Source organism: Oncorhynchus masou, chromosome 13, assembly GCF_036934945.1.
Source record: "Oncorhynchus masou masou isolate Uvic2021 chromosome 13, UVic_Omas_1.1, whole genome shotgun sequence".
NCBI lineage: Eukaryota > Metazoa > Chordata > Actinopteri > Salmoniformes > Salmonidae > Oncorhynchus > Oncorhynchus masou.
This window is the reverse complement of record NC_088224.1, coordinates 71,945,059-71,966,984: the sequence shown is the minus strand read 5'-3', so window position 1 is coordinate 71,966,984 and position 21,926 is coordinate 71,945,059. Positions and strand designations below refer to the sequence as shown.

General features: G+C 42.5%; 1 protein-coding gene across 1 annotated transcript; it reads right to left on the bottom strand.

Annotated features, from left to right (window-relative positions):
• Nucleotides 1-211: 211 nt before the first annotated feature.
• LOC135553418 (uncharacterized) lies at nt 212-13,844 on the bottom strand. The gene is made up of 5 exons (XM_064985546.1): nt 13,809-13,844; nt 4,972-5,201; nt 4,653-4,710; nt 509-800; nt 212-282 (listed from the first exon to the last, which is right to left on the bottom strand). The coding sequence occupies exons 1-5, from the start codon at nt 13,842-13,844 to the stop codon at nt 212-214; spliced, it is 687 nt and encodes a 228-aa protein (XP_064841618.1).
• Between the last annotated feature and the right edge of the window lie 8,082 nt (nt 13,845-21,926).

Sequence of the window (21,926 nt, the reverse complement as noted above, 5' to 3'; positions counted from 1 at the left end):
TTTTATTTATGACATTTTGCATAGAACATTACACTACTGTCTAACTTAACTTATTTACATAACATAGAAGCTTATCCCCTTTCATTGTTGGACAATATTTGAACTGTAGTTCCATTCTGTCCAGGAATCTGTTTCATGTTGACTTGTGACCCATGGTCTGTGAGGGGTTTCCTCAGGAAGATAGCAGGGGTATAGGGGTGAGGTTGGTGGCTCAGTTCAGAGCAGGTGAACTGCTTGGTGGTAGAATGGGTGTTTCATCCCTGAACGCATCTGACTGGAGGTCTGTAAGACAGAAATAATAATACTTTACCAAAGACTTATAAAGAACGACTGATTACCTATTGATCTTTCATCTATCCAAGCAAAGAAGCATGGATGTATGAAAGTAAGAGATCCTGAAAAGAGAATGAGAACACGCATTTACAGAGATTGAGCGAGAGAGCGATTTAAGAGGGAGTGAAAGAGAGACAGACAGAAATACAGACAAAGAAATCCACACACAACGTACCAATGAGGGATGTGCTTTGCTCGTGGTTGAGAACAGACGTCTCTTCCTCCTCTCCCCAGTCTGCAATATTGGCCGGGGGGATACACTGCTCCAGGAACAGATCTTCATCCTCCTCAGAACAGAAGTCCATGTCCTCCGGGGGCCACCGTAACTCGCCACTCTCCACTTCGCTCACGTCCGTGGGTTCCACCACGATGGAGGGAAGCCGCTCCTTCTCAGAGGGACTAAACTGCTGCAGGTGATTGGGAGAGCCCTCTGGACTCAGATACACCTCCACTGGGTCTGGGAAGATCTGGAGGCAGAGGGAGGGTCCACAGGTGGGTGATTGAATGTTGGGTGACATGGATGGTGACATTAATTCACCGGTATAGATTCTTGTATTGTAAAAATGAGTTAAAAGACCCATCAGGATCTATTGTTCAACAGCATGCCATTTATTAAGGGTGTTTGGAACGAGAACCATGTCTGTGATGTTGAATATTGATGCAGAGGTGGATGGGTGGCTGGGCGGCTGGGCGGATATGTACCTGGAAAGATAACCTGTTCTCGTTATTCCTCTGCGGTGACATCTCGCCCATCGATGACTCCTGGGCACCAAGCACCTCCATCCTTCTGTGTGTAAAAGATAGTTCAGCTAACTGATAACACACACAGTATACAAAGCCACTGGGATGAACTACAGGAACACGGCACATGAAGACAGAAACACATTCACACTCAACATTGATGTATCACTTTACATGGCTGAGTAGACAGACGCATACTCATACTAATGTAGTGTCTCTGACCGATTAAATTATATGACAGGCTATTTTATCAAATCGATTACCTAACGTTTGATTGATTACTTGATTGAATTATACATTGCAACAATTAACTCGTTAATAACCTGGGGCACCAGGTTCCAAATAAACGCTTAAAGATCTGAAGATCTTGTATATCAATAGCAGTCAATTATTAATTGTCACCTTACTCAGTCTCATATGAATGTCGTAAAACTCTTGGTTATCTTCACGAATGCTAGCTAACAAGTTGAATCAGCAATACAAAAATTGGCATAATTATTTATTTACTAAACACCTAAATAATCACATAATTACATATACATAGGATGGATCATACATCGATTACTAATCATGTCATAAAAGAAAAAGTCCCTAGCGGACGAAACCGATATGACGGCTGGTTACACAAAGAAAGGGGGTTGGGTTTGAATGAAAGAGCGGGAAGACTGAGGGATAAAGGGGATTGGGTCTCTATCGGACCTTGAGAAGCTATGCTACCGTAAATACAGAATCGTATGCATTCTAATAACTGCTCATTCTGAAAAGGAAAAGACAAGATATATATTTTACACTGAGCTGCACTTCGATAGGTGAGTCGAAGATGGAAGACTGGTTTGCCCAGCAGAGATCACAATTGTCCTTTGCAGAATATTTCTGGTCGTAGTGTTGTAGAGCGGATACGTTGAAGTCTGTCGTTCTCAGGAGGTTGTCTGTCCTTTCCTTGGTTGGAGAGGGATGAAACCCCTCTCTTCTCTTCTCTTCTACATAATGAAATTTACATGAGACCAGAACACGTGAAGATGACGATCTGCTTACAGCTGCAGCTGATAAATCAACTTCTAGGATGTATAACTTCTTCTTTAGTGAATAAGAGTTCATACAATTTTGCCATAATCAGCTTGTGCTGAATTCTGGCTGGTCTAGTAGAAATTCATCCTTCCAGCATGCTGATCGTCATCTTCACCTGTTCTGGTCTCATGTAAATTTCATTACGTAAAAGAGAAGAGAAGAGAGAGGTTTCATCCCTCTCCAACCAATATCTGTTCACTTCAGCGTGGCCACTGAGTAAGCATAGTTTACTTGTGAAAACAATTATCTAATTTAGAAGGCTAAAATTACATTTAATCTTTTCACAAAAAGTGTCATATTTAAACATTTAAATTGCACAACAATTCCATGTAAATCTGATAACTAGGATGTGTAGACTTTTCCAAGATACAATTTATGTTGTCCTGTCATCGGTAAAAATGTCCCAGACAACAACTGATCTGACATTATATTCTTTCAGTACCAACGGATACTTTCAACTGGTTGGATTACAGGAATATTGTTCCATTCCCAACCTTTTGATGTTACTGTATTGCAAAGTCTCTCTCTGTGGTAACAATGGATTTTCAAAAGTACATTTTTGTAGAGTGGAGAGAGAAGCGGAAAGGTATTTATGGGGGTTATAAACCGATGGGGGGAAGAGAGGGAAAGGGGGTTTTATGACCGAAGTCATGAGACAACACTGTACACATACACAATTCTGCACGCACAAGTGTCTCAGAGAGGAATACATGACACTACACTGTACACATACACAATTCTGCATGCACAAGTGTCTCAGAGTGGAATAAATGACACTACACTGTACACATACACAATTCTGCATTCACAAGTGTCTCAGAGAGGAATACATTCTATTGACCTACAGAAAACCTTGGAACAGGTGGAACTGATTGAACCCTCGTTTGGCTATCCTGCACCAGAAAAACCCTAGATTTTTCCCTTATATGGAACCCTCCCTGTGTTTACCAGACACAACCTTGAAGGATCATCATGTTTTTACCTGGATGACTAATTGACTTTCTCACGATGCTCAGAAGCCTTGTCACTTCAACCAGCAGGCTCTGGACATCCTGCAGTCACACAGTTGTTGTTGACAGATGCTTGCTTGCCCTCTATCCCTCCCTCCCTCTTCCTGTTGCTCCCCTTATCCCTCTCATCGACCAACCCCTCCCGTACACACACCTTTCCCAGTGAGACCAACTTGGTGCGAGTACTATACACACACTGTCTCTGTCACTCTGGTCTTGTCAAACTGGCTCAAGCATATTGCCAGTTACAAACGGACAGCAGGAAACTACTCACCCCAATGACCTCTTTAAGTACATATTCACTAGTGTACCTCATGACAACCACATCTGGTTTTCTCAGCATAATTCTCTCTAGCCCCTCATGCCCATAAATGGAGGCCACATTACATGCCCCTTATCAATTTGAAACAGGCCCTTCTTTGGCCAGAGGGGTCAGTGCAATAGCTGATTGGCTGGGGCTGGTCTTTGGGGTACCAGAGTGAATCCCAGTTGTGGTGAACTTAGTCACCACTTTCACATGGCCCCTACACACACACACACACTTAGCACTGAGTGCTGAGCTTCAGATTAGATTGCTTATGGCTGCCAGGGCGGTTTGATCATATAAAAATAGAATATGTCCTCGTCCATCTTTTTTTCATTATGTCACGGACTGGCAGAATGTGGCCATCAGAATGCGTCCAAAGCTGAGCTTCCATGCTAAAAGCTCATATGACTTCCCTGTGATGCCAGCTTTCCTCTGATGGCCAAACAGACACATTCCCCGAGAGTCATTTGCCATACATGGGTCAGATCCAGGTGAAATGTAACCCCCCCCCCCCACACACACACACACACACACACACACACACACACACACACACACACACACACACACACACACACACACACACACACACACACACCCCCCATCTGGTTCGACTGTCCCTTCTTAACCTGGGGATCTATGGCCTTCAACTTCCATGTTAGATAACACTCTTAAGTCATGTGATTAGGGAGAAACTTATTTTCACATTCACTGTATGAGCCTGAGTTATATCCTCTTTAAATATGTTTATGTTTTCCATGAAAGCTGCCAGAGGATTGAGAGGGACTGAATATCTGTCTCCTAACCCTCACCGCTCCTCCCAGTGCCAGTCTAGTATTATGGCCTGCTGTCACTGTGGCCCTCACTCACTCCTGTTGACATGTCTTTCGTTCTAATGAGGCTGGGCTGTAAGAGACTCTTTCAAAGTGGCAGAACAACTGTATAAACCACTTTTACAGTCATGTCCAGTTTTCTGTGAAGTTGGTTTCAGCTTAACAGATACCATGTTCTTGACCCGATTCATTTTATGATATGTTATTGACATAGTATCTGTGCTATGTGCATGGCTAAGCTGTTTGTGTGTCGTCTGTGACGTAAAATTGTCAGCTGGCTTAGCCTAGATGTAATCTCCTCTCTGCCTCCTGAACAATCCTCTGCCAGCCTGTCAGTAACAAGCTAACACAGTTACTCACTTCACGGTAGCATGGGAGGATTGGGGGCAGGAAACAGGAACAAATCACCATGTGTAAACTGATGACAGACCACAGATAACACAAACATTTTCAGTTCCACTACTGATACACACACCCATTCACCAGTTTGACTCTCTACTTCCACAAAAGTCCACACTATCTATAAACTTTGCTACTGGTGCCTTCTTAGTATAATTTCTACACTCTACTATGAGGTCCTGACACAGGTCTCCATCTCCATAACAGTCATCATCAACTACAACTAAAGCATCACTGCATACCTGTGTGATCCACACACACAATCAGAGAGGAGTCTTACCCTTCTGTGGCCAGGCAGAAGTCCTCCCCATCCTGGCACACCTCCAGGTCTTCCAAGGTGGTCACTCCCATGGTGGGCATAGAGGGCAGAGGAGGTGGTGCAGACGGAGGGGTGCAGCTCCTACAGCACTCTCCCTCTGCCGGCCCCTCAGGAGAGCAGCTGGTCTCCAGGGCGACGCCTGGATGGGCTGTGATGGGGTCCACGTGGGAGGGGTTCTGACGGTGGAGACTCTGTGGTCAGTAAGGTCGCTCCCTCTGTGGGTCAACACGGGACTGACCTAAAAGACAAGAAACATGTGTCCACCAGTCCACAGCCTCCGGGCTTCTCTGTCTAACAGCTGCCCCTCTCTCCCTCACCCTCTCCCTCTCCCTCTCTCCCTCCACCTCTTTCTATCTCTCTCTCCACCTCTCCTTTTCCCTCTCCCTCTCTCTCGCTCTCTCTCTCCACGGGCAGGGCTTTGCAGTAGTGTGATTGTGGGATTATTGTCTCTTTTGATTACGCGGGCTGGGTGGGTGACGTCAGCCAGGTCTGCTTGTCCCTCCGCCAAGTGGGCACACAGTGCAGAAGTTCTGGGGAACATGAAACAGGCACACCATACAGCTCGGCGTTGACTGAGCACTGTTACATTAGCTCAGTGAGTGTAAGTGTGCGGCTGCTCACACGCAGTCTGCTGAAGAGACGTTTCACTCCTTCAGTCAAGAATAGGTAGGCTGTGCCCCCACCACATCTCTCTCTATCCCTCTCTCTCTCTCCCCCTCTCTCTCTACATATATATTTTTTTCTGTCTCTCTCTCCCAGTGTGTGCTGTCACTCTCGTCAGAGTGGATTTGGACAATTCAAGGGAATTAGCCCTGGGATCAAAGGCTCAGTGGTGTGGTGGAGATATATATAGCAGCAGGCAGCAGGAAAGCCATGTCCACTCAAACGCAACATCAGTCACAGCACTGTAATCCCCACAGTACACATCCTGTGGTTCAGGCAGAGAAAGGACCGACCACTGCCAGCCAACCTGTTTAATGGCCTCACTGATTGATTTTCCAATCACGCACCTGTGCAGAAGCCACTGATTGATATGTTAACGCATGATACTATTAACCTAGTTGCCTGATTGATTTATCTCAGTGAACTATAGGACATCATAGAATTGATTGGTTCGATTTCTTAACATTTGAAATTATGAAATATACTTATTAATTTCACTGAGGGAGAGGGGGTAATGTATAATGTTTACATTATGTCAGGATATGTTATTGTTAGCCATTAGGGATCCTATGGGAGGAGAAGAGACACAGTCTGGTACAAGTCACCATGACAGCCATGAGTTGGAGAGGAGTGAGGAATTTGGGAAGAAATCAGGTTAGATGAAGTGAGGAAGAACATATATCACTCATCTTCTGGATATCAACAGAGGTTTATTGGTTCAGATGTGTAAGGAGGGGCTCAGCATAGGAGAAAGGGTTAAATATCAGTGCTTGTGTGAATATGGTGTTGTGTCTTTGGCTATGCCGGATTAAGTGATATGACATGCTATTCTATAAAATAATTTCTCCGTAATTAATATCACCTGATTGAGCTAATCATGTAAATGTAAACTAGAGAATCGGACACCACAAAATAATATTTATAGAGCTGTTATCTTCCGAATAACCTCTTAAAGACCTAGTAATATTTTACATCAATAGCAGTAAATATTAATCCTCATCTTAATTCAGTCTCATCTGGAAGTTGTAAATTCTTAGTGATCTGCACAAATACTGGCTAACAAGTTGAATCAGCAATACAAAATTGGGTTTAATTATTTATTTACTAAATACCTAACTAATCACACAGAATTACACATACACATAATTCAATCATAACTTGATTACAAAACGTCCCTAGCTGGCGGAACAAATATGACAGCTGGTTACACAAAAGAAAAGGGGCAGGGTTTGAGTGAAAGAGCGGGAATGTCACGTTCTGACCTTTATTTCCTTTGTTTTGTCATTATTTAGTATGGTCAGGGCGTGAGTTGGGGTGGGCAGTCTATGTTTGTTTTTCTATGATTTGGGTATTTCTATGTTTCGGCCTAGTATGGTTCTCAATCAGAGGCAGGTGTCATTAGTTGTCTCTGATTGAGAATCATAATTAGGTAGCCTGGGTTTCACTGTGTGTTTGTGGGTGATTGTTCCTGTCTCTGTGTTTGCACCAGATAGGGCTGTTTAGGTTTTCTCACGTTTATTGTTTTGTTAGTCTATTCATGTACAGTTTTCTTAATTGAAGAACCATGAATAGAAACCACGCTGCATGTTGGTCCACCTCTCCTTCAAGTCAAGAAAACCGTTACAGAATCACCCACCACAACAGGACCAAGCGGCATGGTAACGGGCAGCAGCAGGAGCAGCGAAATAAAGACTTCTGGACTTGGGAAGAAATCCTCGACGGGAGAGGACCCTGGGCAAAGCCAGGGGAGTGTCGCCGCCCCAAGGTGCAGCAGGAGAAGCGGCAGCAGGAGCAGCGCGAGGAGGAATGGACATGGGAGGAAGAATTGGACGGAAAAGGACCCTGGGCACAGCCTGGAGAATATCGCCGCCCCAAAGAAGAGCTGGAGGCGGTGAAGGCAGAGAGGCGCTGGTATGAGGAGGCAGCACGGCGGCGTGGATGGAAGCCCGAGAGTCAGCCCCAAAAATTTATTGGGGGGTGGCACACAGGAAGTGTGGCGAAGCCAGGTAGGAGACCTGCGCCAACTTCCTGTGCTTACCGGGGGGCGAGAGAAACCGGGAAGGCACTGTGTTATGCTGTGGAGCGCACAGTATCTCCAGTGCGGGTGCATAGCCCGGTGCGGTACATACCAGCTCCGCGTATCGGGCCGGGCTAGAGTGAGCATTGAGTCAAGTGCCATGAAGCCGGCTCTACGCATCTGGTCTCCAGTGCGTCTCCTTGGGCCGGCTTACATGGCACCAGCCTTGCGCACGGTGTCCCCGGTTCGCCTGCATAGCCCAGTGCGGGCTATTCCACCTCGCCGCACTGGCAGGGCGACCGGGAGCATTCAACCGGGTAAGGTTGGGCAGACTTGGTGCTCAAGAGCTCCAGTGCGCCTGCACGGTCCGGTCTATCCAGTACAACCTCCACGCCCAGCCCTCCGGTGGCAGCTCCCCGCACCAGGCTTCCTGTGCGTGTCCTCGGCCCAGTACCGCCAGTGCCAGCACCATGCATCAGGCCTACAGTGCGCCCCGCCTGTCCAGCGCTGCCAGAGACTTCCTCCTCTCCAGCGCTGCCGGAGTCTCCCGCCTGTTCGGCGCTGCCAGAGCTCCCTCCCCTCAGTCAAGAGGCGCTAGAGCCCCTCATTCCAGAGGCGCCAGAGCTACTCAGTCCAGCGCTGCCAGAGCCTTCCTCTCCAGCGTTGCCGGAGCTTCCCGTTTGCCCAACGCCATCAGAATCGCCAGTCTGCCCAACGCCACCTGAGCTACCCATTTGCCCAGCGCCATCTGAGCTACCCGTCTTCCCAGCGCCGCCTGAGCCACCCGTCTGCCCAGCTCCGCCTGAGCCACCCGTCTGCCCAGCGCCGCCAGTGCCGCCAATCTGCCCAGCGCCGCCAGTGCCGCCAGTCTGCCCAGCGCCGCCAGTGCCGCCAGTCTGCAAGGAGCCGCCAGTGCCGCCAGTCTGCAAGGAGCCGCCAGTGCCACCAGTCTGCAAGGAGCCGCCAGTGCCGCCAGTCAGCCAGGGGCCGCCAGTGCCGCCAGTCAGCCAGGGGCCGCCAGTGCCGCCAGTCAGCCAGGGGCCGTAAACCGTTACAGGGAAGACTGAGGAACAAAGGGAAGAAGCTGTGCTATCGTAAATACAGTATCTTATGCATTCTAAATTACTGCCCATTTGGAAAAGGAAAATGCAATAAACATTTACTCTGAGCTGCGCTTCGGTAGGTTGGTGGTAGATGGAAGGCCGTGTTGCCCAACCGAGACCTTTGAAGAATGTCTCTGGTGGTCAATTGGATATGTTGTAGTAACGTCGTTGTGTGATAAACGGGATACTCTGTCTGTTCCTTCCTAACCCTCGTTTGCATCTGCTGTTGCTAACTCAACGGCTAGGAGGTATCACTTCTGTAGTGGATAAGAGTTCAAAGTTCATACCATTCACAACCAAAGCTCACGCTGATGTTGGCTTCATTCTGTAGTTATTATCTGAACCATTCTGACATAGGACCGTCATCCTCACGTCTTCGGAACAGAAAGTTATATTGTCATCAAGGGCTTATATAGGAAGGGAGAGGAAGGCGTGTTTGTAAAGTTTTATAGCCCATGTCCCTTCACAGGGCGGGCCACTGGTCACATTTTAGAAGCTAAAATCACATTTCATCCCATCACAAATAATTTCATATTCAAACATTTAAATTGAACAACAATTCCATGTGAATCCGATAACTCTGATGTGTAGACTTTCCACTGTAGAGTTTATGTCATCTGATCATTGAACTGACATCATATTCATTAAGTACCACAGCATATGTTCAATTGGTCGCATTACCAGAATATAGTTCATTTCCCCCCACCTTCTGATGTTCCCCGAATCTCTCTGTTAACCAAGGGTTTTGAAGTAGGGTAGAGAGAGGAAAAAGAGGGGAAGAGGTATTTATGACTGTCATAAACATACCCCCCAGGCCAACGTCATGACAATGTTTTTTTTCTTCTGTAGCTGAATGACTCAATGGGTGAATAATTTTGGTTTGAGCTTTACTAATTGTCCGTTAAATTTGATAAGGTTAATTTAGAACCTAACAGTATGTACGTCAATGGTTCTTTTTTTTGTTGTTGCAAAAGCAGCTGCCACACTTCCTGGGGTCCACACAAAATATGAACCATGACATATTACGTACAGAACATGAATAAACAAGAACAGCTCAGCTGTTTATGTCGATGTCACAAGAAGTACTGACAGTTTGGTATGACGCATATGAACTGGTTCCCAATTTCTCTGATGTAACCCCCCCGATGGTCACAATCAAAATCATGATATCAACCCTCAGACACAGATTGAGACATGACATGAGAGGTCAAGAGCCATGAGGTTATGTAGTCAGAATGGTATCTACAAAGATGGTTTTCTATACCATCTATGTGATATCTACACAGTCTCCACAGTGGAGAGGACCATGCCATGTCCTCATGTTGACCGGTTTATTAGGGTAAGAACACATTGTATCATTGTGTACCTCACCCCTTTACAGACACCTGCTATACTCTTTTTACAATCAGAGGACCAAGCAAATCGTTCTGTCCTCTGACATTTTTGTCAGTATCAATCTTGTGAAAATGTAGTTGAGTCCGAGTGTTGTCACCATGTTTGACTATCAGTGGACACATTTTGCCAACAGTACCCGTTGTACTGGTTCATTCATCCAGAAACATAGCTCACCAACTGCTCTTTTGTTTCCTGTCTGAATCATTTTTTTGTCCACTTCCCTTTTACTTACTTGGGGCAGAGTTCTACTACTTTAGGTTGAAATTTGACAATATATTTCTGATGAAAGTGTAATTAAAAAGTTTGGGGACTCCAAAATCTCCTTTTCATCCCTGTATCAAATGACGTAACACATTTTCTGAATGTCAACACTTCACTCACAAAAACTCTGCTGTTGTTATTAGAGTGTTGAAAGTGCTGAAAAGAATCTCAAGAATGTGCTTGAGAATGCTTGACAATACACCTTTTTTCAAAGGTGCAGTTCAACTCCTGTTTATTTTGCTTACACTCTGCATATACAGTGCATGTTGTGATGGCGTAAAGCTGTTTCTAACTGTACATTTTTCAAACACACCACATTCTCCTCTTATCTTAATTATCTAAATGGAATTTACGCAAATCATCTCCAAGCTTTATCGTTTTATTCTAGCTTTCATTCTGGTTACATCTTGCACACCTTAAAACTAGCCCCAACTCTACATGTCTGTCTGTAAGCAGCCAAGTTGTCAAACCAGTCAGAATATTTAGAACATCACCTCTGCAAGATGTTCACAGGTAAAACTAACTACTGTTGTATACATTAAAAATATATTTGATGTATTGAGATTTCTTTCCAAATGTACATTCATAATGCAGACATAATTCATATTTTACAACAGCTAGTTCATTAATGCATGGGAATTGTTGGATTCTGGGTCAACTTTGAACATTGTTATATGCATAAGCATAGTATATAACAAAAGTGGAAGAGACTGGTTTATATGTCAGCGGTTAATGGTTCTCTGTAGAAAGACAGATGGCTTTGGAATGTGTTGGGTGGATGGGAGGAGGTCACAGCATTGCTATAGGGGAACTCGAAAGGAATTCTGTGGATTAGGTGAAGGAGAGGTTGAGGTCAGGTCAGAACCCCTGAAGGGAGAAATTATGGTTTATTACCCTACTATCTTCTTCCTGTGGAACCGTAAGATGTAAGGATTGGAGAGAAGGAGGAGTGTCCAAAGTGGAGTATTTAACCCATCAATCCTGGTGGGAACATGTCTTTGTCTGGACACAGCTGTGTCGACACTTTGGGAAGAATTAAACTTGGTTAAGCTTCTCTAGTGCCTGTGAGAAATTTACTCTGTAATTAGAACAGAATGAAATGACATATGACTTTCTAACACAACAACAATTAATTTGCCTCTGCTCCATTTCAATACATTTATCTTTTCTATAGAAGGAAACTCATCCTCAGCAGTAGTTGCACATGGATTTTGAACATGGCTGTGGAGACAATAATGGAAACCTTAAGCCTGGTACTAACCTACACACAATAGTGACCTAAATACCTAACTACATTTCTTATGAAATACAGGTTAGTTGTGCAATTAATCTTTGTAATTGAATGTCATTTAACCTTTGTTCACCTAAGTAGTTGTTTTTTAAGAGGCCTATGATGTGAAATGTATAAGAAATATATATATATATACAATATATCCTAGATCTCTGTGTGTATGCAATAGTCCAATGCATTTGTATATGGCATATGATGAATGTCCCTGACAAATCTTTACAGTGAAAGGGAGCTAAACAACTATATTGTATTCTGGAACACAGAACCCAAACCCACCAATCCTGATCCAACCGAGGGTTGCAGCGGTGGCCCAGCGAGTCCTATACCAAGTAGGCCTTCTAACTCTGTTTTATGCTGTTATAAAGTTGACAAGATAAGTGCATAAGATATACAGTGCCTTGCGAAAGTATTCAGCCCCCTTGAACTTTGCGACCTTTTGCCACATTTCAGGCTTCAAACATAAAAATATAAAACTGTATTTTTTTTGTGAAGAGTCAACAAGTGGGACACAATCATTTCTTTTTTTTTTCTTTTTTTAACCTTTATTTAACCAGGCAAGTCAGTTAAGAACAGATTTTTATTTTCAATGACAGCCTGGGAACAGTGGGTTAACTGCCTGTTCAGGGGCAGAACAACAGATTTGTACCTTGTCAGCTCGGGGGTTTGAACTCACAACCTTCTGGTTGCTAGTCCAACGCTCTAACCACTAGGCTACACTGCCGACATTTATTGGATATTTCAAACTTTTTTAACGAATCAAAAACTGAAGAATTGGGCGTGCAAAATTATTCAGCCCCTTTACTTTCAGTGCAGCAAACTCTCTCCAGAAGTTCAGTGAGGATCTCTGAATGATCCAATGTTGACCTAAATGACTAATGATGATAAATACAATCCACCTGTGTGTAATCAAGTCTCCGTATAAATGCACCTGCACTGTGATAGTCTCAGAGGTCTGTTAAAAGCGCAGAGAGCATCATGAAGAACAAGGAACACACCAGGCAGGTCCGAGATACTGTTGTGAAGAAGTTTAAAGCTGGATTTGGATACAAAAAGATTTCCCAAGCTTTAAACATCCCAAGGAGCACTGTGCAAGCGATAATATTGAAATGGAAGGAGTACCAGACCACTGAAAATCTACCAAGACCTGGCCGTCCCTCAACTTTCAGCTCATACAAGGAGAAGACTGATCAGAGATGCAGCCAAGAGGCCCATGATCACTCTGGATGAACTGCAGAGATATACAGCTGAGGTGGGAGACTCTGTCCATAGGACAACAATCAGTTGTATATTGCACAAATGTGGCCTTTATGGAATAGTGGCAAGAAGAAAGCCATTTCTTAAAGATATCCATAAAAACTGTTGTTTAAAGTTTGCCACAAGCCACCTGGGAGACACACCAAACATGTGGAAGAAGGTGCTCTGGTCAGATGAAACCAAAATTGAACTTTTTGTCAACAATGCAAAACGTTATGTTTGGCGTAAAAGCAACACAGCTCATCACCCTGAACACATACCCCAAGCGACTTACAGCTGTAATCGCAGCAAAAGGTGGCGCTACAAAGTATTAACTTATGGGGGCTGAATAATTTTGCACGCCCAATTTTTCCGTTTTTGATTTGTTAAAAAAGTTTGAAATATCCAATAAATGTCGTTCCACTTCATGATTGTGTCCCACTTGTTGTTGATTCTTCACAAAAGAATACAGTTTTATATCTTTATGTTTGAAGTCTGAAATGTGGCAAAAGGTTGCAAAGTTCAAGGGGGCCGACTACTTTCGCAAGGCACTGTATATCTTATGGCATCTTTATTTTCCTGTATTTAATCATCATAATTGCTGTGAAAAGGAAGAATTCGTACATATCTTATTGGCAAATCTTTGAGTGTCACGCCCTGACCGTAGATTGCTTTGTATGTTTCTATTTTTAGTTTGATCAGGGTGTGATGTGGGTGGGTATTCTATGTTTGTATTTCTATGTGTTTGGCCTGGTATGGTTCCAAAATCAGAGGCAGCTGTCAATCGTTGTCTCCGATTGAGAACCATACTTAGGTAGCCTGTTTTCCCACTCACCTGCTCGCTAGTCTCTAGTGACTCCCCATCCCGCATGAGGGTGCGTAATCATCGACTGACACTAATTAGCATAACGCAACGGACATAAATATTCCTAGAAAATATTCCTATTCATGAAAATCACAAGTGAAATATTGAGACACAGCTTAGCCTTTTGTTAATCACCCTGTCATCTCAGATTTTCAAAATATGCTTTACAGCCAAAGCTAGACAAGCATATGTGTAAGTTTATCGATAGCCTTGCATAGCATTTTGTCCAGCTAGCAGCAGGTAACTTGGTCACAGAAATCAGAAAAGCAATCAAATTAAATCGTTTACCTTTGATGAGCTTCGGATGTTTTCACTCACGAGACTCCCAGTTAGATAGCCAATGTTCCTTTTTTCCAAAAATATTATTTTTGTAGGTGAAATAGCTCAGTTTGTTCTTCACGTTTGGCTGAGAAATCACCCGGAAATTGCAGTCACAAACTCAGAAAAAATATTCCAAATTAGCTCCATAATATCGACAGAAACATGGCAAATGTTTATAATCAATCCTCAAGGTGTTTTACAAATATCTATTCGATAATATATCCACCGGGATAATTGGTTTTTCAGTAGGACCGATTGGAATAATGGCTACCTCTGTATTTTACGCGAGAATCACTCTGGGACCCATCAGGTGACCAGTTGCGCAATGTAGCCGCTTACAGGTATTCTTCAACATAAATGCGTAAAACTACGTCACAATGCTGTAGACACCTTGGGGAATACGGAGAAAAAGTAATCTGGGTGATAGCCCATTCACTTTCTCAATAGGGACGCATTGGAACGCAGCGCTTTCAAAACATGAGGCACTTCCGGATTGGATTTTTCTCAGGCTTTCGCCTGCAATATCAGTTCTGTTATACTCACAGACAATATTTTTACAGTTTTGGAAACTTTAGAGTGTTTTCTATCCTAAGCTGTCAATTATATGCATATTCTAGCATCTTGTCCTGACAAAATATCCCGTTTACTACGGAAACGTTATTTTTCCAAAAATGAAAATACTGCCCCCTCGTCACAAAAGGCTACTAGCTGGCTTGTACCACTTCACACTGTATATGTCCACCTACGGGCGTGCCCAGTATAATATCTTAAAGAATGGCCAGTGGGTAGTCTCAGCATACCATACCAGCCTGCCAGACAATTGTTGCCAGATAGCCAGCATTGGTAGTGTGATTGAGCTCCCTAAAGGAGACCATGTTTGGGTTAATCTGTGGGGGCCTACAAAGCATGACATTTTTGCTACTGAAGATAATGACACTGTGTTTGTTGGGTTTCTTATGGGGTAGTCCTGGTCTGTATGTATGCAGTGCCCATTTACTTGTGTTCAACTCATCATATTTTATCAGTTAACATCAATAACGCATTTGTAATTGTCAGAGAATAAAAGGGATGGATCTCAATTTACATAATGGGGACCTGGAGGAAAAGGGGGGAGGATCATGTTTTTTACATTCCAGTCAGGGGGAGGGTTTTGAATTTCTTTACTCTAGTCTAGAGAAGGGTCATCTAATTTGTAATTGATGAAATGTCAATATTTCTCTGTTTTAGCATTTGTGGTTTATTAGGTTAAATATGTGTGTCCAATGCCACCCCTCATCTCTGATTCGCCGCTGGGCGCACAATATCAAGTGCGCCTATAGGCTATTTAGTGTGGTCTCAATCAAATGATTCAAATGATCCATAGTCTATTTCTAAGGAAATTAACTTCCTTCCTGAGTCTTTTGCACTGCTGGGATGGTGTGATAAATAATTGTTGATTTAGGCCTAGTCCAACAAATGCGATATCGTGCTTGCGGATTAGACTATATGTTCTGTTCAGCCTGAGAAGGACAGCATGAATATGAAAAGGAGGACCTGATGTTAACTTTGATAGCTTGCTACCACTATAATTGATTTGAAGAAAAACAATGTTTTTTGCCCAATATTTTTTTATCAGAGGTATTGACCTCACAGAAACACAGATTCAAGTAACTTGGTGCTGAAACTTAAAGCAGGCAGCCGCGGCACAATAAATCGAAACAATCATGGTGCTGAAAGTAGGCATATTAGAGTAGGAATAATTCATTTAAACTGTCTTCATTATAGTTTGACTTTACTAACAACAAGAGGGATTTATATTGGATCAATTTTCTTCCTATTTAAGAAATAAGAGGTAGGCCTACCTATTTGACAGATGAAATTAGGCTATAGGCTGCAATCCAAACTCCATGTACTCTTCAAATAGTCTGAGTGTCGGTGAAGGAAATGAAACGATTCCAGGTAGCCTAGCAGTTAAGAGCATTGGGCCAGTAACTGAAAGGGCGCTAGTTCAAATCACTGAGCCGACTATGTGAAAAACATGTCCATGTTTCCGTGAGTGGTATTGACATTCAGAATTGACTTTGTTTAGACATCCAGCCTGTATTCTAGTTTCATGACACAAGACAAATCTTCAAAGGCACAGTATTTATTTATAAGGAGTGGTACATGTGGGAACGCTTTACTTGCAGCAACATAACATGTTATGACACGGTCATAACCATATCATAATATGTCATAACAGCTGACACAACTTGTCATAACCTGTTATAATATGGTCATAACACTGTCATGACACATACAGTATATTTAGACCTGTTGGGAAATATATTGCACATTTTATGGCTGGTTATGACACCTAGCTACATAAGAGTGCAAAAACCCACAAAAACGACCACCGTAGTTATTTTATGGCTGGTTATGACATACATAGGAGTGTCAAAACCCACAACTTACCACACAAGGCTAAACATTCCATTACACCATAGCCTAAGGGAGTCTCCCATTCTTCTCTGCAGATCCTCTCAAGCTCTGTCAGGTTGGATGGGGAGCGTTGCTGCACAGCTATTTTCAGGTCTCTCCAGAGATGTTCGATCGTGTTCAAGTCCGGGCTCTGGCTGAGCCACTCAAGGACATTCAGAGACTTGTCCAGAAGCCACTGCATTGTTTTGGCTGTGTGCTTAGGGTCGTTGTCCTGTTGGAAGGTGAACCTTCGCCCCAGTCTGAGGTCCTGAGCGCTCTGGAGCAGATTTTCATCAAGGATCTCTCTGTACTTTGCTCCATTCATCTTTGCCTTGATCCTGACTAGTCTCTCAGTCCCTGCCGATGGAAAAACCTCCCCACAGCATGTTGCTGCCACCACAATGCTTCACCGTAGGGATGGTGCCAGGTTTCCACCAGACGTTACACTTGGCATTCAGGCCAAAGCGTTCAATCTTGGTAACATCAGACCAGAGAATCTTGTTTCTCATGGTCTGAGTCTTTAGCTCATTTTTGGCCAACTCCAAGTGGGCTGTCATGTGCCTTTTTACTGAGGAGTGGCTTCCGTCTGGCCACTCTATCATAAAAGCCTGATTGGTGGAGTGCTGCAGAGATGGTTGTCCTTCTGGAAGGTTCTCCTATCTCCACAGATGAATTCTAGAGCTCTGTCACAGTGACCACCTGGTTCTTGGTCACCGACCTGACCAAAGCCATTCTCCCCCGATTGCTCTGTTTGGCCGGGTGGCCAGCTCTAGGAAGAGTCTTGGTGGTTCCAAACTTCATCCATTTAAGAATGATGTGGAGGCCACTGTGTTCTTGTGGACCTTCAATGCTGTAGAAATTCTTTGGTACCCTTCCCCAGATCTGTGCCTCAACACAATCCTGTCTCGGAGCTCTACGGACAATTCATTTGACCTTATGTCTTGGTTTTTACTCTGACATGCACTGTCAATTGTGGGACCTTATATAGACAAGTGTGTGCCTTTCTAAATCATATTCAATCAATTGAATATACCACAGGTGGACTCCAATCAAGGTATAGAAACATCTCAAGGATGATCAATGGAAACAAGATACACATGACCTCAATTTCGAGTCTCATAGCAAAGGGTCTGAATACTTATGTAAATAAGGTAGTTCTGTTTATTTATTTGTAATATATTTGCAAACATTTTAAAAAAATCTGTTTTCGCTTGGTCATTACTGGGGTATTGTCTGTAGACAAAAAAAAAAAATCAATTTTAGGATTCGGCTGTAACGTAACAAAATGTGGAGAAAGTCAAGGGGCCTGAATACTTTCTGAAGTCACTGTATATATTTATTTTTTATTTACCACATTAAATTATCATTGTAATTGTGCAAACATTTATGTCAGACATGTACCTACCCCAATGCTCTGTTGCTGATGACTGTGATGAATAGAGGAACTGATTTCAGGAGCAGGACAAGACACCCTCTTTTTGACTGATGACTGATGACAGTAAAATGACTGGCTTATTTGCTTATGATGGTCATAATGCTTCTTGACCGTGTCATAGTGTTTTTTCTTAGTCCAAGTAAAATGACACAGGATGGTCATAATTCTTCATGAGTGTCATAAAGTGTATTTTCTACAAGTTATTGAAAATATGATGAAAAAAACATGACTGTAAAAAATTAATTACAAAAACTACTAAAGATTTAAGAAACAAACTTTCAAACTAAAGGAAAAATCATTTGAATAAATGTAGGTTTTGACATAACCAGCCATAAAATAACGCAATATATGTCACAACCGGTGTAAATATATGGGTCATGACAGTGCTATGACCACATTATGACAGGTTATGACAAGTTATGTCAGCTGTTATGACATTATGACATGTTTATAACCGTTTTTATAGGATTCTTCCCACTATATGATTGATATGTCAAGCAATAAAATCTAAAGTTATCAATAAAAAGTTTGTAAAAACACTACTTGTCCTCGTGAAAATTACAGCTGTAATGTCATCAATCAAATCAAACTTTTTTTACATAGAAGATTACTTACAACAAATGCATTTCAAGGTGTTCAAAGTTATGCATTGAAAGGCATGTGGCACCTTCCTCTTGGCAGGTAGGTGACCAGAGGATTCTCTCTGCCACATGCGAATGCTTCTGTGGAGCTCATAAGTGTAGCCATGCAGCCTATTTTGGCAGTTCACAATATCGGCCGTACGGATGTGGGAATGCAAGTGGAGGAAGCCAGTCGAAGACTACAACCCTCTGTCCCAAGGTCCCACACTGGAGGATCTTCAGTGGCTAAGGAAGCGTCTCCTGGGCAGGTTCAGTGGAATGGCATGTCTCCTTGAACCTGAGCAAGTAAAACCACTTATGTAATTAATTTCATTATCCTTTTGGCCAAATGTCATATTCACAAATGTAATCTCAGTGCTAGAGTTGTCACTACAGACTCTGGTTTGATTCCAGTCTGTATCACAACCGGCCGTGATTTGCAGCGCAAAATTGGCCCAGCGTCGTTAGGGTTTGGTCGGGGTAAGCTATCATTATAAATAAGAATTTATTTATAAGTCCCTCATGTACTTATTGATTTGTTGTTAATACAAATAAAATGTAAAAAAGAACCCCCCAAGAATATATACTTCGATAATTTTTTTCTAAAATATTAAATTAATAAAACATCAAAACGGGAGATTGATTAGCGTCAACACTAGCTGTTATCTATCCACACTTCCAGTTTGCCTTTAAAATAAAAGCGTGCGGTAAAACGCTATGTGTATGATACAAAATCTATATTTTTTGCAGCTTTGCATAGTGCATAATGTTAAAATTATGTTCATATAACTACATTATTACTATATATTGTTCAAGGATGCAATTTGAAATGAATGTTTAAAAAAAGTCTTATTGTATTTTTGTTGGATTGCACAAAAAATTGCACTGTACAGCAAAAACGATCGATGTGTGTCCATAAAACCAGAGTCCAGTCTAGTTACTAGAGACTCATGAGTGCAAATCAGAGAACAAAAGCTAGTTCATAGAAAGTGTTGCTGGACTTTTACTGTGGTCAAACAGCTTAAAATGGAGTGCCTGGACACGAAATGGTACCAATATAGCACTGTACAGGAAAAACTATTATTTATGTGTAGTGGGTTGGGGAGTACTCAGTAGGGTCTGTAGAATGTATATATGGTGTCATTTCATGGGGCTCTGGATAATACGGAGTGTTGCTGACCTTTTACTCCACCCATTACATAAGCCAATGTCACGTTCTGACCTTTATTTCCTTTGTTTTGTCTTTATTTAGTATGGTCAGGGCGTGAGTTGGGGTGGGCAGTCTATGTTTGTTTTTCTATGATTTGGGTATTTCTATGTTTCGGCCTAGTATGGTTCTCAATCAGAGGCAGGTGTCATTAGTTGTCTCTGATTGAGAATCATACTTAGGTAGCCTGGGTTTCACTGTGTGTTTGTGGGTGATTGTTCCTGTCTCTGTGTCTGCACCAGATAGGACTGTTTGGGGTTTTTCACATTTCTTGTTTTTGTAGTCAGTTGTTCATGTGTACCTTTACGTATTAAAAAGAACCATGGACACTTACCACGCCGCATGTTGGTCCTCTGATCCTTTTCGCCTCTCCTCTTCGGAAGAAGAGGAGGAAATCCCTTACAGCCAAAGTACAAATCACTTTATATGCATTACATATTGGCTTATAGAGAAAAAATATGATTTGTTCCGATGTAAAAGTGGGTTGGAGAGTACTCAATAGGGTCTGTCGAACCTATTTGTTGTCATTTCACGGGGCTCTGAATAATACTGAGTGTTGCTGGCCTTTTACTCGGCTCATTACATTGGCCTCAATGTAAATCCCTGTATTTGGAATACATATTGGTTTATAGGGTGGAGTAATTATTCAGAGCATCATGAAATGACACCATATATACTTTACCTATTGAGTATATATACAAACCCTATTGAGTATTGCCTACATTACTTTTACTGCAATATCTTTTGCCCTTTATGCCAATATGTATTCCATATACAATAATGTGCACTGTGGCCAATGGAATGGGTGGACACTCCGTATTATTCAGAGCCCCGTGATATGACACCATATATACATTCTATAGACAGAGCCTACTGAGTATTCTCTACAATACGTTTACTGCAGCACCCAGAATAGTTTTTGCTCTATAAGCCATTATGTATTCCATATGCAGTGATTCACATTGGGGGAATTTATTTGACCGCAATTTAATGCAAATGCCACTTAAATATGAACAAATATGAATAATTGTTAATGTTTAGAAAATTATTTTTCATATATCATTAACAAATACAGGTTATTGACACTTTTCTACTAATAAGTGGGGAACTTTTATTTAGAACGTTTCTGAAATCCCGTGAACCGTAAAAACCATTTATGTGATGCTGATGCTAGATAGCTAGCTTGATAGCCTGAAACTGAGTTATGATATTATTTAGTAGATTATATTTGTAAACAAATTCAAATGGCTATAGAGGATTTGTTGGGATCCGATTTTGTCAAGAACAGTAAGAAGCTCTAAAGTTAGAAGATGCATAACTAAGTTAGTAGTAGCTAGATAACATTATCCTGCTAGCTAAAGACTAGCTAGTAGCGATTATATTTTGTTGCAGTCTTCTTCTCTGACAGGACCAGGATAGTCTACCTAGTTATAATATTATAACAAAATTGTTCCATTCTGTTACAACAACAACATGTTGTATCCCAAAGAAGACAAGGAGAATCGCATCCTGCTCTATGCAGTAAGTGTGATGACTGATGTTCATTCATACCCCCTCCAAATGGATTAGCTAGCTAGTTTCATGCACTACCTTATTGGTTTGGAAGTGTTTGGGCATTAAATTGTTTAAACAAGTAAATGCATGAATGTAGTAGACATTTTTGACTGTTGTGTGTATCTCGACAGTGCAGGAACTGTGACTATCAACCAGATGCAGACAACAGCTGCATCTATGTCAATAAGACATAGATGCATAGATCCCCCGCTTCTCCTTCACCCAAATCCAGACAGCTGATGTCCTGAAGGAGCTGCAGAATTTGGATCCCTACAAATCAGCTGGGCTAGACAATCTGGACACTCTCACTCTCACTCTCATCCTAAAATTATCCACCGCCATTGTCGCAACCCCTATTACTAGTCTGTTCAACCTCTCTTTCGTATCGTCTGAGATTCCAAAAGATTGGAAAGCGGCTGCGGTCATCCCCCTCTTCAAAGGGGGAGGCACTCTAGACCCAAACTGTTACAGACCTATATCCATCCTGCCCTGCCTTTCTAAAGTATTTGAAA